Source organism: Protopterus annectens, chromosome 13.part0, assembly GCF_019279795.1.
Source record: "Protopterus annectens isolate FY-2018-M chromosome 13.part0, PAN1.0, whole genome shotgun sequence".
Lineage (NCBI taxonomy): Eukaryota > Metazoa > Chordata > Ceratodontiformes > Protopteridae > Protopterus > Protopterus annectens.
The window spans coordinates 297,579,216-297,604,362 of NC_056747.1; the positions used below are offsets into that span (position 1 = coordinate 297,579,216).

The 25,147-nt window shown below is 39.0% G+C and overlaps 1 protein-coding gene across 1 annotated transcript in view; it reads left to right on the forward strand.

Moving 5' to 3' along the window:
- TJP3 (tight junction protein 3) overlaps positions 1-25,147 on the forward strand; it is a gene marked incomplete at its 5' end in the record, with an annotated part of 839,650 nt that overhangs the window by 180,718 nt on the left and 633,785 nt on the right. The window contains 1 exon segment of the mRNA XM_044053884.1: positions 23,665-24,190. Coding sequence (XP_043909819.1) covers positions 23,665-24,190 — 526 coding nt within the window.

Here is a 25,147-nt window from a genome sequence, read left to right on the forward strand (position 1 = left end):
ATTTTTGGTGCAGGTATTTTGGGCCTTGTCTTTTTAGGGTCTTCTGACATCTGGGGCAAGAAAATACTGAGGATATGACGTCGGTCATGCGCATTAGTACCCTGACGTACTGACGTCAGTCTAATGCGCCCTGACCGACGTCAGCCTTATACTCTGGTATTCGGGCCGACTGGACGCGGACTATACCCAATAGTAAGGACTGCAGCAATGGGGATCCTCGAACATCTACATTTATGGTAGGTACAAAACTGTACTTTTCCTGACAAGTACGGATTCATGGATGTTGGAAATTAATTTTTAGTTGCTTTTTGAATTCACCACTTTTGCTAGTGGAGTGAAGGGACAATGGAAGTTTGTTCCATGAGTATGCAATTGAGTGACTGTAAAGTATTTTTCCAATATTTTTGTTTGGTTGGTCACCTGCAGGAGGCTTTGTTGTGTGCTTCTTGGGTCACAGTTGGGTGTGTAGAGTGTAATTATGGATGTAAGGGCAGGGCAGGAGTTGGGGCTGTTTAGGATGCTGTGTGTAATTTGTAGTTGTGATATTTGAAGCATGTGAGAGAGCTCAGGCCATCTTAAGCTTTTCAGGGATATACAGTGATGGGATTTGTAGCTTTTACTGGCTGCAAATTTGGCTTTCTTGTTATAGGTGGTTTCTAGTTTGGTTAAGAGATTTTGGCGGTTAGTAAGTATGGGAGCAGCATACAGCAGGTATGGTAGAATAAATGTTTGAGCCGGTATAAGTCTAGATTTGTTAGGTATATGTTTGTTGTTGCGGTATAGAAGACATAGATTTGATTGGACTTTTTGATACAGTTTAAGATATGAAGGTCAAATTTTAATTGGTCGTCTATAGTAACACCAAGCAATTTGATGTTTTAGTTGGTGGTGATAATTATATTATCTAAGGATAAGATGGCGAAGTTGTCTTTAGCTGGATTGAAGTTTCTTTAAAGGAAAAGGAGAAGCTTGGTCTTTCTGGGGTTGAGAAGCAGGTTGTTTTCAGTTAGCCATTGTTCTACTAGGTGCAGAGATTGTTGAGTGACAGTGTGGAGATTTTGTATATTGTCTGAGGTGTTAATAATTGTGGAATCGTCTGCATACTGTATTAAGGTAGAGTGGGGGCAGGATACATGAAGGTTATTTGTAAATATATTAAAAAGTAGGGGGCCCAGGATAGAACCTTGGGGAACCCCAGTCTTAAGATGGAAAGCGGAGAAGGATGTGTGCCATCTAACGGACTGATATCTGATTGAGAGGTAGCTGTTAAACAAGGAAGTAGAGAATTGTAGGTTGGAAAGTTTGTTTAGGAGGATGCAACCTATACTTCTGCAACTATCATTAACAAATTGGTTGATATGATTAGAAACTTTCAGTCACTGCATGCGGTATTAAATATTCACCGTTCAATTTAGATCTCCCAAATCTAATATGCTTTATTTTTGATGAGTTTATCAGCATATTATTCTCCTGTGCGAAATTGGTCAATTTATTTGAGGTCTTTTGCAGACATGTCCTATCTGTAATAAGTGTAATCAGTTTTAAATCATCTGCAAACAGACTGTAGAACACTTCAGATGAAAAAGATAGATCTGAAAGATACAATCTAAACAAGTGTGAGCTCAAGACAGACCCCCATGGGTCACCCCGACAATAACCTTTTTGCACTGTTATAAAGCTTTTTTACTGTTTCACTGCATTTATGTACTGTTTTATACTGTTTAACTGTATTTGTCATTGCTAGATACTGTTTCATTACTCTAATTGCATGTTTACTGAATTATTTCACTGTAAACTGCTTTTTCATACTGAGAGTTGTATTTTCTGTTTGTGAGTGCTCTATCCATGCTTTTCTGTGCATTTATGAATTTTGAGGTTTCTGTGTTCTAGTCGGGTATCATGTAACTGATTTGTTTGCAGTTAAAAGCATTCTCTAGAGTCTCCTTGCTCCTTTATCTGTTTAAAACTTTAATTTAGTGGCTATAGCTTGGTGGCTTTGCAGTTGCTTACCCATACTGTATATTTGATCTGGGACACTCCTCCCAGTCTAGTGTCATTAGTTTATTCTACCTAATAGAGACAGAACATTTGTGAAGGCCAACCCACTTAGATTCTTAACCTTGAATTATCTTCTGTTCCAGCTTTCTCCTTTTCCGCTTTACTAACAAAAAAAAAATTCTAATCTTGTTTCCCCCCTTTCCTGTAATGAGTCTAGTCCATATACAGATTTGCTGTATCCAGGACTGTTTGTAAGCTCATGAGCCCCCATGCCTTTCTGTGTTGGAGGGAACCCTTCTAGCTTATCACTGGGAGGCCTATCTACCACAAGAGGACTGGTTCCTGGCCCAGACGTAGTTTATTGGCCATCTGGACAGTTTTTCCAGCTCTCTCAACATTCCGGTTTAAAAGCCCACGTTTGCTCTTGTTTCCCACATTTCCTGTAACTAGTCTAGTCTAGATACAGACTTGCTGTATCTAGGATTGTTTGAAAGCTTCTGAGTGAGTCTGCTCTTCAATTTTTCCCTTAGATCGACTAGTTCTCTCCTCTCCTGCACTTATACTAGCTTATTAGTCTAGCACTTTACCAGACGACTTGTAGCAATTATTGTAGCACACAAGGGCTACCAGCACTAAACATTCTACAAGGAAACAAATCTAGTACTTATTATCAATGCCCACCCCTCCAGGCATGTCTAAAGGTCAGTTCCCTGTGCTTTCTTCTATTAACCTGGTGAACTTGGGCATCCTGAGGCAATGTAGCAACTGCCTCATGTACACCAACAACCCTCTTCTCTTACCATCCAACACTCAGACTTGCGAGAGATGCACTTGTATATCCAAATTGGAAGCCACGCACTCTCCAGCCAAGACTGGAATAGCTGGTCAAGAGGAGGTGGTCAACACTTGCACCACACCACATGGAACACATAGCCCTCCAGAACACACAACAGCACTGCCTTCACATAAAAACGCAAGCCACACACCCATCTTCGCGGAGGCTCTCCATAAAAATCTACTCAAGCAGCAGAGACCTCCAAGGCAGAAATGCACTTGACCACCACAACAGAACACTAATCTCGAGACACATAACTCTCCTAAACAGTGTGTCACTCAACCAAAGCCCCTAAGGCAAAACAACATGCCCAACACATTAGTCATAGGTGACTCGATAGTCAGGCACACTGATGTCCCACTCACTAGGTTGAATAAGGAGAAAGTAACAGTCAGCTGCCTGTCAGGTGCCAGGATCCGACACATAACACATGCACTCAGGTCACTCAACAACAGGTACAAATATGACTCTGTCATTGTACATGTGGGTGTAAGTGAGCTGAGACATAGCTCCCTGGACTACATGAAAAGAGACATGGAGGAGCTCTCGGATTATGTAGCCCAGGTGGGTATGACCCTAGCCCTGAGCAGCATCCTACCATCACCCAGAATGATACACAGTACAAGCAGAAAATGATTGATTTCAACAATTGGCTAAGTTTCTGGTGTCATTCTAAGGGGATCCAGTATTTGTCTGCCTGGGATAACATGATTGACAGACCTCGATGCTTTGCCAGTGATGGCCTGCATCTGTCACCCCTGGGCTTCTGGATACTTGCCAAGGCTCTTGCCATCCCTGTAGTGCCTTTTTTAGGTGGTGTTCCCCAAGACCAAATTACCACCGTAACCGCTACAAACAAATGCAATCGGACGGTCATGTTGCTCAACGCTAAAAGTCTAAATCTCAAAATGCACTCGCTTGAGGCACTCCTTAAAATGGAGAACATTGATATTTGTGCTGTAACAGAGACCTGGTTCAAGGTAGCAGAAAGCACCCCTGCATACCAGGCTATAACTCATTCGACACCTTTCGGCCCCAGAAGTTGGACCAAAGCTCCAAATGCGATGGTGTTTCCTTATTCATAAAGGATGCGCACACCTCCAGACTGGTAGCCCAACATAATGCATTAGAGATACTTCAGGTGCAGCTAACATTGGGTAAGACGGCGATTCAGGTCATAGCCTGCTATAGGTCCCCAACCATGTCCCAAGACTTGCACTCCACGTTCCTGAGCACCCTGGAGAATATTAGGGTCCAACCTAACACTCTCCTACTAGGCAACTTCATCTACCCCTTCACTGACTGGGTAAACTACTCATGTACCAATACACTTGCCCAGCGTTTCCTGGAGTTCATTAATTCCAATGCCCTGGGCCAGCTTGTTCTTACCCCCACTACAGTTAGCAACATCCTTGACCTGGTCATTACTAACATGGGCAACCGTTGCTCTACACCAATAGTCAGCTCCTCCCTGGTTAGATCTGACCACAAACTAATCACCTTGGAAATCCACATCCCTCCCATCCTCCACCCCACAGCAAAGGTATCCACCATGAAAAACTTCTCCAAAGCTAAATTTGGGATCCTAAAAACAGAGGTGGCTAACTTCATGGCACCCATGCAAATGGAGAATAGATGCATGACAGCAGAAATATGCACCAATGCACTGTACGAACACGTACACAAATGCATGGCTCTTGCCATACCCAATAGAGCCAAGGCACACTCCTCCAAAGAAAGGAAGCCAATCTGGTGGCCCCCTGCTATAAACAAACTCTACAACAAAAAGAGGAAACTGATGCAGAATAAGGTGAAGTCCCAAGACTGGAAAAACTCCCTTATCTGCCTCAACAAAAAGTTGAGATCCCTCATCAGATCCTCTAAAGCTAGGTATGAAAACAGAATTGCAGCAGATAGAAGACCTTGTGGTTGTCTTTACTAAGAATCTCCATGGCAATACCCAGATTTGCTCTGAGCTACTGCACAATGGTACCTCCTATACTGAGCCAACAGAAATTGCCAGTATACTGGCCGACAGATTCAGTGCCAACTTTACCCCTCCCCCCACAAAGGACCAATCACAATACCAGTAGATTGCCAGGCACCCAGTATTACTGCTGCACAGGTTAAAACAGCACTGTCCAAGGCCAAGAATGCAGCTTCTATGGGACCTGACAATATCCCTGATTGTGTTCTACATGAACTACAGAGTAAACTGGCACCTCACCTGTGTGCCCTGTACAATCACAGCCTCACCTCAAACTTTGTCCCTGCCAAATGGTGCACTGCTACAGTCATCTCCATTAGCCTAATATGCAAAGCTATGGAACGCATCACCATGGACCTAATAAACAAGGATATAGGTAATCTCCAAACTCTGGATCCCACACTTTGGTTTTGTGAAGGGTAGATCTTGCCTACTCAACTTGGTCGACTTGAGTCAGTCACCAGAGCTGTGGATGAAGGCAAGGTGGTTCATACAGCCTACCTTAATCTGGCCAAGGCTTTTGATAACATTCCCCACTCAGGAATCATAGAAAAACTCACTAAACTTGGCATCAACCCCTATATCAATAGGTGGGTTGCAAACTGGCTCTCATAAATAGAAACCACAGTGTAAAAGTAGCTGACTCCAAGTCAGACTGACGATTAGTCACAATTGGGGTCCCACAAGGATTCGGTCTTGGGTCCTCTTCTGTTTGGTATCTGCTTCTCTGAAGTCCAGCCCAACACGAAGGGACTCTGGCTGACAAAGTTCACAAATGATTGCAAGTTGGGAGCTATTATTAACTCCCCAAGGGATGTTGATATCCTACAGAATGGCCTCACTGTGACCAATTACTGGTGTCAGAACCATGGCCTTAAGCTTAGTGCTAAAAAATGTGTCATCATCCCCTTTGGAAAAAAACAGGTTCCTATGAATTACCACATTGATTGTAGTCCACTGAACACAGAAGGCGTTATAAGAGATCTGGGAATGCAGGTTGACAGCAACCTCTCTTTTGATCACCACATTGCCACTGTGGTCAGAAAGTTCTTCTATGTGGCACATCTCCTTACTAAGGGTTTTGCATCTAGGAAGAAAGAGGTCATTGTCTCCCTCTACTCTTACCTCATTAGGCCAATCATTGAGTACAATGCCCCATTTGGCATGTACCTCACTAGACACCTGCAACAACTGGAGAGGCTGCAAAAGTACCTCACAAAGAGGATCCTAGGCTTTAAACACTTGTTCTATATGCACAGACTCCAAAAACTCCAACTATTCTCTGTCTCATGCACCTACTTAGAGGCGATCTCTGCTTGACTTACAAAACCATGTCTGAATGTCTGACCCAGCTCTGTCAGAAATGCTACATCTAAAGAAATCCCAATCCCTCCACACCACATGCTGCAGAGACCTCAACCTCATTACCACAATTAACAGAACATGCTGGAGGGACAGGTTCATAACCCAGAAAGTGCCCATGCTATGGAACAGACTTCCCATACATGTCAAGCAGAGCACCTCACTTGACCCACTTCAAGAGAAATCTTGCTGAGTGGATGGGAAACAGAAAATTCATCCCGGGGATAACTCCAGTGGCTCTGCTTGACAGAGGCACTGGGAACTAAGGTCGGGTGGCACTATGCCAGGTTAATCCTATGGCTAGGCTTGTAAAGATCCCAGGCCCATTAGCCTAGTACACACCTATGAACCTATGTTCTGTTTATAAGCCATGCAGCTATCCATCTTATCATGAGTACAGCAATACCTAGTTCTAATTTATTGATTAGTGTTTTGTGTAATGATCTTATCAAATGCTGAAGTTAAATCTACATAAATTACATCATAGCATAATTTTTCATTGATATTGTTATAGAACACCATGTTACAGGTGGTAATAGATGTATTTTTAACATATCCCTACTGATGCATAGTTTCAAGTCCCAACCTTTCCAGGTCTTCTAATTTATCCAGTATAACCTTCTTCGTTATTTTTCCACAACAAGAAAGTAAACTTACTACACCTTTCTAAACGTACTGGAAAATATTAGGATACAACCAAACACACTAATACTGGGTGATTTCAACTACCCTGCCATTAACTGGGAAAACTACTCTATACACCTCCAAAGCAGACACCCAAGCAACCGCTACCCCAAAACAAAACACGTGCAACACATAGCTCACAAAGCCAGTGTGCGGAACAGTCACAGCCCTTAAGGCTAAACAACACACCTGATACACTTGTAATAGGTGACTCTATCGTCAGGCACACTGACGTCCCGCTCACTAGGCTGAACAAGGAGAAGGTCACGGTGAGCTGCCTGTCGGGCACTAGGATCCGCCACATAACACAAGCACTCGGGTCACTCCAAGGCAAGTACAAATATGACTCCGTCATTGTCCATGCTGGTGTGAATGACCTGAGACGTACCTCCCTGGACTACATGAAAAGAGACATAGAGGAGCTCTCTGAGCATGTAGCCCAGGCCGGTATGACCCTGACCTTGAGTAGCATCTTACCCTCACCAAGAATGATGCCACAATATGAAGACAAGATGATCAATTTCAACAATTGGCTTAAGTATTGGTGTCATTCAAAGGGGAGCCAATGCCTGTCAGCCTGGGATGACATGCTCGAGAAGCCACGATGCTTCGCTAGGGACGGCTTGCACCTGTCTTCCCTGGGCTTTCGGATATTGGCAAAAGCTTTTGCTACCCCCATAGTGTCTTTTTTAGGCAAGGCTCAAAAGACAAACCCACCTCCATAGGTATCACAAGGGATAAGAAATTAAGAGTAATGCTACTCAACGCCAGAAGTCTAAACCTCAAGATGCACACACTCAAAACTCTCCTTAACATGGAGAACATCGATATCTGTGCAGCAACAGAAACCTGGTTCAAGGCTCCCGAGAGCACCCCAGCACTACCAGGTTATACCTCATACAATGCTTTTCGGCCCCAAAACTTGGACCGAACCACAAAAAGAGGGGGGGGGGAGTATCAATATTCGTCAAAGATACCCACACCTCCAGGTTGGTGGCACAGCACGAAGCATCAGAGTCTATCCATGTGCAACTAACAGTGGGTAAAACTGCCTTCCAGTTTATAGCCTGCTACAGACCACCCTCCCAAACCCAGGAACCCCACTCGGCCTTCCTGAGAACACTGGAAAATATGAAGGTCTCTCCAAGCACCATTATATTGGGCGACTTCAACTACCCAAACATAGACTGGGAGCATTACTCTAGCTCCAACACCCTAGCCCAAAGGTTCCTAGAATTTATAAACTCAAATGCTATGGAACAACTTGTTACCACTCCCACAAGAGGGCAAAACATACTGGACCTGATCATCACCAACATGGGGACTCTATGCTCCAGACCAGAAGTGTATCCCTCACTGGTAAGATCAGACCATAAACTAATCTCACTGGATATTCACATCCCGACCCCACCCCCTGCCCAGAAAACCACAGTGAAATACTTCTCTAAAGCAAATTTCACACTCCTCAAAACCGAGGTGGAATCCTTGAAAGCCCCCGGGCCTGTGGAAAATACAGCCCAGACCGCAGAATCCTTTATAAATGCATTCTATGAACACCTTCAGGAATGCATGGATCATGCAATCCCAAATAAAACCAAGACCCAGTCCTCCAAAGGCAGGCGTCCTGTCTGGTGGACCCCAGCCATAAACAAACTATACAATAGAAGGAGGAAGCTACTACATGATAGAGCAAAATCCCAAAAAGGGAAGGCATCTCTGATCAGTATTAGCAAAAAACTACGGGCACTCATAAAATCGTCTAAGGCCAGCTTCGAGAGAAAAATTGCACAGGACACTAAGGATAATCACAAGGCTTTCTTTAGTTATGTTAAGAACCTGGGTGGGAATTCCCAGATATGCTCAGAATTAGTCCAAAATGACAAAAAATACACTGAACCCACAGACATTGCCAACATCCTAGCTGACAGGTTCAGCGCAAACTCCCCCCCCTCCCCACAAAAGGGCAAATATCTGTCCCAGCAGAGTGCTGCCCCCCTGACATCAGATGCTCAGGTAAGAGCCGCCCTCTCCAAAGCAAAAAACACAGCATCAATGGGACCAGACAGTGTCCCGGGCTGCGTCCTACATGAACTCCAAGAAGAGCTAAACCCAAACATAAAACTACTGTTCAATCTCAGCCTTACTACAGGATATGTACCCAAAGAGTGGCGTACAGCAACAGTGGTCCCTCTCCACAAAGGTGGTGCCTCAACGGATCCTGGAAACTAACGCCCCATAAGCCTGACTAGCTTGGTCTGCAAAGCTATGGAAAGGATCATCATGGACCTCATAAATAAAGATATTTGGGACCTACAGACACTGGATCCTACCCAGTTCAGCTTTGTTAAGGGCAGATCCTGCCTCTTAAACCTGGTCGATTTCTTTGAAACAGTCACCAAGGCCATTGACGAGGGGAAGGTGGTCCACACAGCCTACCTGGACCTCGCAAAAGCCTTCGATACAATACCCAACTCGGGCATTATAGATAAGCTCACCAGCTTAAATATAAACCCCTATGTCACTAGATGGGTTGCAAACTGGCTCAAGGACAGAACCCACATGGTTAGAATTGCTGGAGCTATGTCAGACTCCAAACCAGTTACAAGTGGCGTCTCACAAGGCTCAGTCCTGGGACCTCTCTTGTTCAGTATATATTTCTCGGAGGTACAGGCCAACACGGAAGGACTGTGGATGACCAAGTTCGCAGATGACTGCAAACTGGGCACCATAATCGACTCTCCAGCCGACACAAGCATCCTCCAAAATGGCCTCATAGAAACAGACAACTGGTGCCAGAGCCATGGCCTCAAGCTAAATGCCAAAAAGTGTATAGTCATCCCCTTTGGCAAAAACAAAGTGCCCACAAATTACCACATAGGTGGTAATCCATTAAGTACAGAAGAAGTAATTAGGGACCTGGGGACCCAAGTTGATAGCAGTCTCTCATTTGATAACCACGTGGCCAAAGTGGTTAGAAAAACATTTTATATAGCCCACCTAATCATGAAGGGATTCACATCTAGATCAGGGGAGGTCATCGTGCCTCTTTACTCATCTCTCATCAGGCCCATAATTGAGTACAATTCCCCTTTTGGGATGTACCTTACCAGACACCTGCAGCAACTGGAATGACCCCAAAAGTACCTCACCAAGAGGATCAAAGGGCTCAAGCAGATGCCATATGCTGCCCGGTTAAAGAAACTCCAGCTCTACTCAGTGGCATACCGCCTGCTCAGAGGTGATCTGTGCCTGACGTATAAAGCCATGTCCAACCCGGAATTAATGGACATGCTGCACCTCAGAAAATCCAAATCCCATCAAGCTATGCGCTCGAGAGACTTGAACCTCAGCACTGAAATAAATAGGACATGCTGGAGGGACAGATTCATAACCCAGAGGCTCCCTTCACTCTGGAATAAAATCCCAGTCCAGGTTAGGCAGAGTCCCTCATTGACTCTCTTCAAGAGGAATCTTGATGAGTGGATGGGAGATCGTAGGTGTACCCCGGGTATCACTTCTGTGTCACTGTTAGACAGAGGTAACAGTATACTAACCTCAAAAAAAGGCATAGCAAAATTAATTTAAAATGGGTGGTGAAAGCCAAACACACTCTGGCTAGGCTTATAAATGCTCTAGGGCAGATAGCCTAGTATGAACCTATGAACCTATACCAACAACTTTGCTCACTGATTCTTGGAATTCATAAATTCAAATGCCCTTGAACAACTAATTCATAGTCCCACCAGGGTTACCAGTATTTTAGACCTGGTCATTACCAACATGGGAGATCAATGCTCCACACCAGTGGTCACCCCCTTGTTGGTCATATCAGACCATAAGCTAAACACCCTTGACATCCACATCCCACCCCCACCCCCCCTTAAGGAAACCTACGTAAAAACTTTTCCAAAGCCAACTTCATGCTTCTCAAGTCAGAAGTAAAGTTCATGACACCCATGCAGATGGGAACTGGAAGTTCAACTTCTGAATCTTACACTAAGGTGCTGTAAGAGCACATTCACTCATGCGTGGACCGAGCCATTCCAAATAGAACCAAGATGTTGTCCTCTAAAAAAAGGAAGCCAATCTGGTGGTCTCCTGCCATAAACCAGCTGCACAACAGAAGGAAGAAACTGTTGCAGAAAAGAGAAAGAACCCAGCCTCAGTCGAAAACTGAGATCCCTCATAAAAATCTTCTAAATCTTGTTACAAAAACAAAATTGCCAAAGAATCCAGAGACAACCACAAGGCATTTTATAGCTATGTCAAGAATCTAAATGGCAATACTCAGATCTCTTCTGAGCTACAGCAGAATGGCACTAGATATACTGATCCCAATGATATTGCCAATATCCTGGCAGATACATTCAGTGCCAACTTCACCCTCTAAGGGGCCCATCTCAATACTGAAAGAATGCCAAATTCTGGTAATCACGGCCACTCAGGTAAAAACCAAAATACAGCATCCATGGGACCAGACAACATCCCAGGTTGTGTACTGCATGAACTACAAAATGAACTGGCACCTCACCTATGTGTCATGTTTAATCATAGCCTCTCCTCAAGCTTTGTGCCTACAAAGTCGCACACAGCTACAGTCATCCCACTCCACAAGGGGGGATCCACTTTGGATCCCGGGAACTACTGTCCCATCAGTCTGACGAGCCTGATCTGCAAGGCTATGGAACGTGTTATCATGGAACTTGTAGACAAGGACATTGGCAACCTTCAGACACTGGATCCCACCCAGTTTGTGTTTGTGAAGGGCCAATCTTGCCTCCTGAACCTGATCGACTTCTTTGAATCAGTCTCCAGAGCTGTGGATGAGGTTAAGGTGGTTCACACAACCTACTTGGACCTCGCCAAGGCTTTCAACACTATCCCTCACTCTGGAATCATAGATAAACTTAGTAACCTTGGCATTAATACCTACATCACTCAATGGGTTGCAAACTGGCTTACTGACAGAACACACAATGTAAAAGTAGCCGACTCCAAATCCAGCTCCAGACAAGTGCTGTACTGCAGGGTTCTGTCCTGGGACCACTCTTGTTTGGCATCTACTTCTCTGAAGTACAGGCCAACACTAAGGGACTCTGGCTTACAAAGTTTGTAGATGACTGCAAGCTGGGAGCCATTATTGTATCCCCAAATGAGGTGGATATACTACAAAAGGGCCTGAAACAGATGCCTGGTGCCAGAGCCATGGGCCCAATCTAAGTACCAAAAAATGTATAGTTGTCCCCTTTAGGAAAAAACACGTACCTGTGAGCTACCACATAGGTGGCAGTACACTAAATACCGAAAGTGTGATAAGAGACCTAGGGACACAGGTGGACAGTGGTCTCACCTTTGATAACCACATAGCCACAACAGTTAGAAAATCCTTCTACATGGCACACCTCATCACTAAGGGCTTTTCATCCAGAAAAAAGGAGGTCATTGTCCCTCTGTACTCATCCCTCATTAGACCCATTATAGAATACAATGCCCCATTTGGTATGTACCTCACAAGACATCTGCAGCAACTAGAGAGGCCGCAGAAATACCTCACAAAAGGAATCACAGGCCTAAAGCAGATGCCTTATGCTGACCATCTAAAGAAACTCCAGCTATACTCTGTTGCATATCAACTACTAAAGACAATGGCCATGTCAAACCCAGAGTTGTTGAACATGCTACACTCATAGCCGGCCTTAGGCATAGAACAACTAGGCGGCTGTCTAGGGCATCACTCTGTCAGGGGCATTTTTCCAATATTTGATGTAGGTAGATCAGGATGGGGGCACTGGGTGGTGTGGGGGGTGCCATGGAGCACTTTTGCCTAGGGCACCAGTTGACCTAAGGCCGGTCCTGGCTACACTTAAAGAAATCCCAGTTCTCTGAGCCACACACTCCAGGGATCTTAACCTTGTCCTCATGATGAATAGAACATGCTGGAGGGATAGGTTCCTGACCCAGAGACTCCCCATACTCTGGAATAGGCTGGCCATACATGTCAGGCAGAGTGCCTTAATGGCCCTCTTCAAGAGGAACTTTGACAATTGGATGGGAGATAGGAAATTCGCACCGGGGATCACATCAGTAGCCCTGCTAAACAGGGGTCCAGGAAAGTAAATATTTGTGGGAAGCAATAGCCAGGGAATCGTTATGGCTTGGCTTGTTTAAGCCCTAGGGCTGATAGCCTAGTACCTACCTATGAACCTATGGGTCTGTATGCACTTTGTTTTCACTTAAAGGTAGGTTTAATAAGTGCATGTTTCCAATCTTGTGGAATCTCCCCATATTCGTATGACCTAGTAAATTTCAGATGTAATGGTAATGTAAGTTTATGCCGAAGTATTCTTGTGTTGTCATTGCTAATTTGTTCTTCCTTTGCCTTGTTTACACCCAGTTTGTGTAGTCCTTTTTCAATATAATCCAATTTCATATCAGTATTTGAGGTTACCTGGATGTTAGGACAATTTATCATCCCCTTTGTGGATTCAAACTCTTCTGCATAACATTTTGTAAGTATTCTATAATATGTTGTGTCTGAGAAAAAATTTTAGAATCTACAGAGTTTATCAATTTGTATGTCTTTACTCCTACCACATTTTTTGTGTCTAGAAGATGGTTTCCTATTATTCTCTGATATTGTCACACACTACATTTAACTTTTGTCCAGCCTCTTTATTTCAGCTTTCAAAGTCGTAGTTGGACTTCTTTTCTGTTTTTTTATCTTTTAGATCCATGAACAAGGGAAGGTGAGCCTTTTTTATCATGTTTGCTGCGTGCAAGGAAAGCTTTGCAGTAACCCAGACAGGAACTACCTCTGTAGCATGCACAGTGCTCCAGCTTTAGTGCTAAGTACTCTTTAACAGATCTGTGACTAATTTGACTCAGGACTGTAAGTGTGCGGTAAGAGTATGTACTTACTTGCTGGTGACCATTTTATCTCTATCCCTCATTCTGGACCTCCACTCCAGAAGTACAGCTGCCTTTTGGGAAAGTGAGGTTCTTTAGGGTATCTTGTTTTGAAATCATGCCCGTCTATCTTGTTTTTAACGTTTGGAGTTGCTCTTGAGATGCCGCTTGCAAGTGTATCCAAGTTTTACACCTATTGCAGAGGTCCATCCCATTGATTTGATAACATATATGCAAGTAATGAGTGTATCGGCTGATGTTCAAGAGGGCCTTTTATAATTAGTGCTTTGTTTCCATTGTTCTGTTCCCCCCTTGTGTCTGACTCTCCAGCTGCTTATATTTTATTTATGAGAGGCATGCTCTCTATGTAACACACAATTGTATTGTTTATCTTGTTATATTGCAGGCAAAACCAATGTTTTACAGTGGTTAAGAAGAGTTTGTTGGTGTGTAGGGGTGGATGCATCCTTTGAGTCAGAGAGGATACTGTGCACAGCTTTTTATGTTAATGAGCTAAGACACAGAAGGAAGCACCTAAGTTTTCCACCTACTGCAAAGGGGCCCTCTTACCGATGAGCTGATATTTATAGGTGTAGTTTTCATTTCATGGCATGCAGAACCCTACAAGGTCAGCCCCTGTCTCTCCTTCAGAAAAATCATTAGCAATAGCAATGCGTGACTTTCATGTCAGTAGAGGTAATTGAATTCCTGATCATGATCAGTGCACATAGTGTTCATGCCTGCTCTTTCATAGTTTGCAGTTTGCGTTTTCCTCTTGTTGTGGGAGAGATGCTTCTTCTGTGTTTAGGTGAATAGCAGAATTGTGTACAAATGATTTGTCTTTCTTGGCCCTTTCACAAAGATCTTTGTGCCAGAAAAAGTGTTCAGCAAACTTGATGACGTGCATCTCTGGATACTATACATCTCCGCTTGATCTGTTTCTTAGTGCATTGACTCAAATCACTTGTCATAATTTTCTGCTGTAGATAACTAGAAGTTGTGACAAAATCTTCTGCCCCAGAGAGAGACACCAATGTATACACACATCATACATATGTACACACACACACACACACACACACACACACACACACACACACACACACACACACACACTGCTGTTGCCAGTAATTTGACATTTATCACAAAGCAAGTAGCTCCAACTAAGTTCATTTTCTTTTTATAGTACTTTGTTTTGTTGTCATGATTTTTTTTTTTTTATCCTTCAAGGTACTAAATTTAATGGGAGGCGTGGCTAGGATGTAGACTGGTTGGCAGCATCTTTTCTCAGCTCTGCACTCAAAAGATATTTCTGACAGGAATTTTTAAAAACTAGATATTGTAGACAAACATATTTTGTTGAATTACTTCTACTAATATCACTAGAAGTCTACAGTGCAAAAAAATATGGCTTTAAACATTATTTTTCCTGTCAAAAACAAGAAAGAAGGTATCTGAATCTACTGAAAATGAGCTTTTCTAAGCATACCACACAGGACCAGATGATGAAAAAGGAGATACAGCCTTTATTAAATGCTATACAAGACTTGTCAGTGAAATTTGACAAAATGAATACCAAACTGGACACTTTTGAGGAGAGATCTACAAAACAAATACAGCAACTACAAGAAATAATGACGCAACAGAAGTCTCAAATAGCTGACATAGAGAGATCCTTAAATGATACTGAGGGCAGACTCTCAGAACAAGATCTTCAGCTATTTTTTTTTATCGCAACAAAATGCTTCATTACAAAATAAAATAGAGGATCTAGAGAACAGGTCCAGACGAAATAACCTTCGCATCTATGGGCTACCGGAGAAAACAGAGGGAGATAACATGGTGACTTTCCTTACTACCTGGTTACCAGAAGTTTTAAAATTGCCTGAAGCTCTTTCTTATGGAATTGAAAGAGCCCACATATCCTTAAGAGCTGCTTCATCAACCATCAAATCAAAAAATCACCCGAGATCAATAATAGTAAAGTTTTTTTTCATCACAGGACAAGGAACTTATTTTAAAAACAGCATGGTCAACTTCTCCAGTTAAATACAAAGACAACATAATCAGATTTGATAATGATTATTCTGCTGGAGTTATAACTGCAAGAAAAGAATGTCTCCCTCTGATAAAGGAATTGAAAAAAAGACAACTTAAAGTCCACTTGCTGTTCCCTGCAAGAATAAAAATATTTTTTACTGAAGGTCCTAAATCTTTTGACACTCTGCAAGCAACAGTTTCTTATCTTTCAGCTAATAAAACCTTGGATAATGTGGAAGAAATTGATTTCTCTCAATTTGGAGTTAAGCGTCACTTAGAAAAAAATGAATGGAGCACTGCTGACAAGAAGAAGAAGAAACCGATAAAAGACATATGAAAAACACAAACATTATTGTCTTCTATTTGCTCTGTAAGGCAAAAAAGTTCTTTGAAAGCATTTATGCTTTACACGTGTCAGTCTTTGAAACAATATAAATACAAGATAAGCAGAACATTTTATAACTAAAGGAAACAACCCTAAAAGAAAGCAAGGTAACATATTTTTCTCTATTACAGTGTAAATACTTACAGTCATGATTTTTCTAACTCTAAATGATGTTTAGATAGTTCATTTATAAATTACCTACCTTTTACTGCTAGTATAGAATATGATGTATTTACATTGACATATTAATGTGGTGTGTTTAAATGAGCATGATTCCTTTTTATATTATTTACACTAAGATGCATGAAATATATAAACTGATGTATTTAATACACATAATAATATATAAAAACTGATAGTAATAACTGTCAAAAAGTGCCTTGAAAAGTAATTATCTATTCTTTGATGCTAAAAGTGCCTTTTTGACTAACAAACAACTGTTTGGCTTGTATATCTGAGAAAACTAATAGAAGTTTAATGAGCTGGTGTTCAGTTTAAAAAAAGCCCTAAAAACTTCACTTACTTTGTTTTTGTCTTCCCGCCATGGTCACGAGCTGGGAACTCTTATTTTACCACCCCTGAATGAAGGTTCTTCAGTTAGAATCCATTACAGTGTGTTAAACCTTCTAACAGCACAAAATGAAAGTAAACAGTCATGAGTGATGTCAGCACTAAAACAAGACAGTATGGGTGTGGTGTCAGCTCCTAAGCTACGTAAAGTAACCAGCACACTATTTATGAGATGGCAAAGTGCTTTTACAGTTTTAACAAATATTAAAAGTACACTGAAGTACCTAATGAATTTAGAAGGTATCAACACATACATGATGTTTTATTATATTGTAATATTTGTTATTCATTTTGAAGTGTACACATAAACAGCACACAAAGCTTAAAAAGAAGTATATCACTTGGAAGAAACTGTATGAATAGTTAACACATACAGACTTTACTATAATCTTTTCTGATAAGATCACCCAAGTAAATTACTATAATTTAACTTAATTTTATAAAAATTTAATATATTTAAGTCCTTGACTGGAACTATATAACATATTTGTAAACACACTGCAGCTAGTGTACTCAACCTTAAGGATAGTAAGTCAATTAAGGTTCATGAATGTAGCTATGTGTTGTTAGGCATTTTAAGGGTAAAAAAGAGTTGCTGTTTAATTATCAAGATACTCTGTAAATATTAAATTGTTCAAGTAGCACAATCATTAAGCAGTAATGAGCAAGAAAAAATCTCAGTCTTGCTTATGATATTGTTTTATATATATATATATATATATATATATATATATATATAAGAAAGAACTGCTGAATTATAAGTATGCTTTTATTAAAGGCAAGTTATATTAATATTGAACATCCTCACTGAAAATGAATGGTTGTGTAGAGACACAGTAACTCCCATCATATAACCAAGGCTAAAGAGATTGTCTTGTATGTCTAAATTGATCATCCTTGAACCTTAGATTGCAAATAGACATGCAACATACTTTTACTTATAATACTGAATATATATTATATAACATCACAAACGCTAAAGCCATTGTCAGCTACATCTCATATCAATCAGCATTAAAATATGATTTGAATAGCATAGGCATTTACTAACATATTGCTGTTGGTACCTGATAGGCATATAAGTAACAGGTCTAATTTCTGTCTATGAAAGTAAATACCAGGCTGTGTGCATTTGTTAATTATGAAACAAGAGCGTGCTATCTATTCTTTTTAATATCCTATAGGTATGTACTTGTTAGAGACACACACATGCTGCAAAGCTGCTAGTTACTGCATATTCATTAGTATATTTCTGACTGCAGTGTTGTAAATATATGGTGTGGACCACTTGAGTTGAGAATATGTCTCTATATTGGGCATGTTCTCTGTTTGAACATTGTATATTATCTATAATATGATATGGAGTACCCTCACTAAATTCAAAGAAGCCACAATAGAAACAAATATTTATTAAAAATGGAGAATAGAAGGATGAGGAGAAAAATAAAGGAAAATGGTTGATGGGTCATATAAGGTCATCTTTTCCTGTGTATGTAGAAGAGTTGACAGTAATAAGTACCAAACAATTGTGTTATAGCATATTTAAAGCCTACTTTGCTTCTCATATTTTCCAACCTTACAGTTATAACACTGCAGATAAATCCTGTAATATCATAAGGAGTATGAGTTGCTATTTGACATATGACATATGTGGTACACTAGCAATGAAATATGCCAGTGGCAATACAAATGTAACGTTATATTCATTGTTACGGATACTTTCTGATTTAATCTACTTGTGGCATGGTTAACTGGTGCATATAATGCTTAACATTTTTTTTTTTTTTTTTTTTTTTTTATGTATGCATGCATACATGTGTGTATGTATGTGTGTGTGTATATATATATATATATATATATATATATATGTATGTATATGTGTATATATATATATATATATATATATATATATATATAAATAACTAAAAGAAACTATCACCAGGGTGAGCGGCTGCTTTAAACTAATACTGAGAAAGGTATACCTGGTTGAGCATGAGAAATAACCCAGACCTGAGCCAGTAGTAAAGATTTGAGCGCTTTCGTTCGTTTATTTTTTACAATCGAACTTCTTCAGAAATCTTACAGAGGAACATAGTTGCAGGCAAATAAAATGAGAATAGAAGGATGAGGAGAAAAATGATATATATGATATATATGATATGATATATATATATATATATATAGGTAGATTTACAATAAATGTGATACCTATGAATGCCACTCGCACTATAAGGGAGATAGACAGCAAGCATATTATTTTTAAGATGCATAACCGTTATTGCTACACAAAAGATATATTAAAATAAAAGATTTTCCTTTACAATTTAAACAAAACCAAATAATTAAGTATTAAATCTATGTATAGTTGTGTTGCCTTAGTGTTTTATAAAATATTAAAAATAGATAAAGACTGTATTTAAGTAATCTGCAAAGACAGATACATGTATACGTAAAAGATATACAAGATACTTTTCATTATAAAACTACCATATGGCGGGGCCGGGGGAGGATGCTGAAATGCAGACTTAGAGAGATCGCTTGAATGATTAGATCATTCAAGGATGAGATGCTTTTTCTCATGGAGGGATTTGGTGGTTGTTTATCTTATATTGTTCTCAGTTACGATCTTGTAATTTACTTTTATTGGGTGTCTATAATCTAGTGTAATACTGTTGGAAGAAGAAAGAACAAGTCAATTCTCTTCATGTACACACATCTACACATTGTTACGAGTATATGAATATGGATAAAAGCAAAGCTAATGTAAATCCAATTGCAAAATGTATATCTCTTAATGTAAATGGTTTAAATAATAGCTGCAAAAGGGGAAGTCTTTATAGATATTTAAAGCTATGTGAAGCGCAACTAGTATTTTTACAGGAAACACACCTTACACAGGAAGACATAAATAAAATAAACAATAAAAATTATACAATACTAGTAAGTTCCACCTATAATCAGAAGCAAAGAGGAGTAGTAATTTTGTGGAAAAACACTACTTTAATGCCTAAAGTCATAAATACGTTCCATGACAACTCAGGAATGTTTTGTCTAGTGACAATATCTATCAATGAAATGATATATACATTAGTGAATATTTATTGGATACCAGGACTAGGTGTTAGAGTGGCTAAACAACACTTAGAATACATTGTACAATATACCAAAGGCAATTTAATCATAGCTGGAGATTTCAATTGCATTATAAAAGAAACTGACACAAATACTAAAACTACATGTAAGAGATCACCTTTAACAAAGTTATCTGAGTTTGTTGAAACTTTTAATATAGTTGACATAAATGAGTATGCTATCCCAGATTCACTATTCTTTACACATTTTTCCCATAGACATAATACATACTCTAGAATAGATAGAGTGTACATAACAAAGGATTTAACCTCTAAATTAAATAAAGTCAAGACAATTTCATGTCCATTTTCGGACCATAACGTTTGAGATAGACTTATGTTTCAAGAGAAGGATATCAGTAACAAGAATACCATCTTACATAACAAATCTCAAAGATTTTAAGGAATTTTATATTAGAGAGACAAACATTCCTAGATATCAATCTTACAAAAGATGTATCTGAAATATATATATGGGATGCATTGAAAGCATATCTATATGGAAGAGCGGTGGGATGGTATAAAAATAAACAAAAACAGTGGAATAAGGAATTAATGGAATTACAGTCAAAAGTAGATAATTTAAAGCTTGATATTCAAAATGGAAACACCAACTTAATAAAAGAACTAGAAGATACTAATAAAAAATACTCAGAGACTCTACACCACAAAACAATGATCAACTTAGAAAAAAATTAAACTATGTTACTATTCAATGAACCCTAAAAACCAACGAAGAATAGCAAATAGGACTAAAAAGATTATTAAAACAAATCAAATCAAGGAAATACATAATATAGAAACCAAAAAGAAAGTATCTGATTTAGAAGGAATACTAGAAGCTTTTAGGCTATTTTTTCATAAACTTAATAATCAAAATGAGAAAACAAACACATTCAGCATTGAAAGCTTTTCTCAAAAACAATGTTAAAGTTAGGTTATTAGAGGAGCAGGTACAACTAATAGATAAACAAATAACAATGACAGAACTTAAAGCTGAAGTAAATAAGCTAAAATTAAACAAAGCTCCAGGTATAGATAATATCACCCCAGAAATGTTTAAATTACTATCAAATGAGGCTTTGCTGTTGTTATTGGATGTCTTTACATCAGTTAAAAATGGTAAAGACATTCCTCCTTCTTGGAAGTACACATTAATATCACCAATTCTGAAACAAAATAAAGATCCCAGTGAATGTTCATCATACAGACCCATTTCACTTCTTAATATAGATTATAAATTTTTTATGGCAATACATGCTGCTCGAATAAAACAATTGCTACCACTTTTAATAGAGGAGGATCAAACAGGTTTTATAAAAGATAGGAACACTTATGACAACATTAAAAGAATTCTTTCCTTAATTGATTATATAAATGTCACAAAAAACAAAATGAATGTTATTAGCTTAGACATAAATAGCGCATTTGATTCAGTGAACTGGGATTATCTGTGGTTAGTTTTAGAAGAATATGGCTTCTCAAACAACTTCACTTTGTTAATAAAATCATTATATGAAAAATCATTGGCTTATATAAAACTGGGATCTTGTCTGTCTAAATCTATTAAAATAACTAAAGGCACAAAACAAGGCTGCCCTCTTTCTCCGTTATTGTTTGCGCTAGTCATTGAACCCTTAGCAAATAATATACATATGGATAAAAATATTGAAGGAATACAACTAGACAACAGCCTAGAGCTTAAAGATGATATTTTAATTACCATAAAAAATAATAATAGCAGTTTAAAAGCATTATGGGACTCGATTCAAAACTTTCAAAACTTTTCAAGTCTTAAATTTAATGAGAACAAAACAAATGTATTGCTTATAAATACTAATAAAAAATACCATAAATATATCTCTACCGATAATATAATTAAATACTTGGGAATTATAATAACTAACAACCTAGATACTACAATTGAAACAAATTATAAAGAGACCTTAAATAATATTAAAAATCTAATACAAAGATGGAATAAATTCTTCTTTTCAATGGAAGAAAGGCTTTATATAATTAAAATGATCATATTTCCAAAAATTCTTTGTCATACAAGCTTGTTCTTTGCCACCAGCTGAATCGCACCTAAAACAATTAAATGATTTAATGGTAAGATTCCTATGGTATCCAAAAAACCAAGGATAGCTATGAAGTATCATCTAGATGATTGGGATATAGGTGGCATAGGTTTACCAGACATAGAAATATATTTGCATTCATCCATTATTAAAACAATATCATTATGGCTAAATACAAAATATACATCAAAATGGAAGCTAGTTCATGAGAGAATCTGGTTAAAATCAGGATTTGTAGTAGCAAATAAGTATACAGATTTCATACCAAACAATTTTCTATGGCTGATGAAGGAATATATGATGATACATAAGAATAAAAATATAAGTTCCAAATACATTACTTGTACATTAAAAATTTTCCAAAATCTTATTAATAGCAATCCTGATATTAAAGCATGGTCATTTCTTTTATATCCAGTAGTGTACACACAAGGTAATATAATAACATTTAATATGGAAGTAGTCAACATGCTTAAAGAAAAGGGATTAATATATTGGCATCAATTGCTAAACTCTGGAAAACCTCTGACAATAGACCAGATTAAACAGAAATTAAATATGGAAGATAGTTCATGGTTACATGTACAAGAATTAAGACAGTATATATTAAGCAAACAAGAAACAATGCAACCATCAATAAGACAAAATGTTCCTAACCTTATAGAACATATGATATTACTAACGAATCAACCCATTACTGGAAAGGGATACTTATCTATTTATAAAACAAACAAAAAAATAAAAATGCATAATAATGACAAAATATGGAATTATTATAGATCAGTCAATGGACATGTGCCAAATGACAGAGATAAAAAACGAATTCTTCTCTCTCCAAAGCAGACATCACTTTCATTACATTGGAGACTTTTTATATGGCAATTCATACACAGATCTTATGTAACCCCTCATAAAATGGAACTTATGCTTAAGAAAAATATTGGCTGCTGGAGATGTGATATATCAATAAAAGCAGACTGGCAACATATGTTCTACGAATGCCATTTGATTAAACCATATTGGGATAAAATAAATTATTTTCTGCAAATGGTATTCAGTGATAAATTCCAGATTTCCAAATCTATTATTTTGTTTAATGTACCTGTACCCGACTGTGCCAAGAACAAAATATGTAATCTTATGGACTCTCCTAGCTATTGTAAGGAAGAACATTACATCAAACTGGAAATCCAAAGCTTCTCCAACTTTTAAGCGATTCATGAATATGGTGTCAGCAGTATTGCAATTGGAAATGAACACTATTAAAGGAAGAACTGAAAGAACTACATCATTATACGTAGCATGGCAAAAAGTAACTGAAATACTGGAGAATAATGACTGCAGCAGATTATAATCAGGAAACAATTGTATAGAAAGTCAATTATATGTCAACAATAGACACCCTTGTCAATGCTTTATTTTGGTTTTAATGTTTGATATCTGTTTAGAGGTTTTAGCCTACCTTTTTAAATAATTTGTAAATACTTCATTGTCATAAATAACCTGCATTCATGTTTTCTTGTTTTTGGAAATGAATAAAAATATTTAAAAAAAAAAAAAAAAAGGTACTAAATTTAATGAAGAAGCTCAGTTTTCAGTTATACTGTATTGTACCGAAATGCTGGATACATTGCACAAAATTATCAGATAATGGTGCGGATTTTTTTTTTCTCATTTTGTTGTAGACAGTGAAGAGATCTCGCAAGATACAGATTCCATCCAGCAGGAGTGCTTCTCATGTTCCTTCACAAGATTCCTTTCGTTCAGGTGCCAACCGCCATGATGATTTTGCTTCTGATGAAGATGATGGTTACAGAGCAAATAAACCGAACTCATATCATCTACAAAGCAGAGACCAGAACTCTGATTACAGCAGGGGCTACAGTACAAATAACTATTCTGTAGACAGAGAAAGACAGAACCAAAATAATGACTCCTACAATGAAAGGAGTTACAGCCACTACAGTGAGAGACATGCATCTAAATCAGATTATGATCAGTATAGTCAGGATGACATTAATGAGAGGCAGAGTCATGCTGAGACTTATGAGAGGCGGAGTGAAGATGGCAGCTATTATAGGAGTAACCATGGCTCAGACTCTAATGCTAGTCCAGTACCACTGGTGTCTTCAGGATTTAAACGATTACCACAGCTAGAGGATCAACTGAAACCAATGAGAGCTACTTTGGTCAAAAGCCGATCCAATGAAGGTAAGTTTAGTATAAGCTTTGTTTCGGTCAATATTCCATCCCTCTGCAGAGCCAGGCTTACGACCTTCTTATTATGGTAACTTTTGAATAAGAAGCAGTGTGAACACTAGATGTTAAATTTAAGGAGCATGCTTTTTATTCAACGTGTACACACACACACACACACACACACACACACACACACACACACACACACACACACACACACACACACGTGTGACAGAATGTTTATGTACAGGTGTACATGGAACTTTTATTCTTTTAATTTTTTTTTGTGTGTGTTAAGTATGCTTTATGCTTTCATCCTAAGAGCGCACTCTGCTTAAGCCATGTATCCCAATCCCAAATACCTACACTTTCTTTGCTTCGGTTATTTTTCAATGTCTTCTTGCCGCTTTTGAACAGGCAGCACCACCAATGCATGCATCCTGCTATGCAGCTCAAACACTGAACTGTCTTAGGGAATGAATCTCACCAGTTATTAGTGGCCATTTATGTGAACAGCAGGGGAGCCCTGATTGCAATTTACAAGCAGGTATAGTTGAGGTGTCAGCTAAAGGCTAGATATTAAGTGGCGTTTTGCCACCTGACCTGTTTAGTGGAGCTGGATTTCCACTCAGACCTACAACCCTCAGTGGTGACTGGAAACTCTATTCCTGCAGCAGGAACTGTGAGAAGTCAAAAGCAGGTAATCAGCAGACTAGTTTCACTTTGGACATCTTTGCATTCTGAATATGTGACTAAATTATGGTCAGCAAATACAGAAAAACAAGCTGCCTGTGGCTTATCAGGATGGTGCTGCACCACATCACTCTAATATTGCTTTAGCCCACTCCCCAAATTTTGCACACTGATATAATCTGCATAGCAGAACTGCAGTCCATGTTTGTCTAGAATAATGTCAAGGATGTCAGAGTGAAGTATGAAGGAAGGTCTGTTGGAAACAGACTAGGGAGG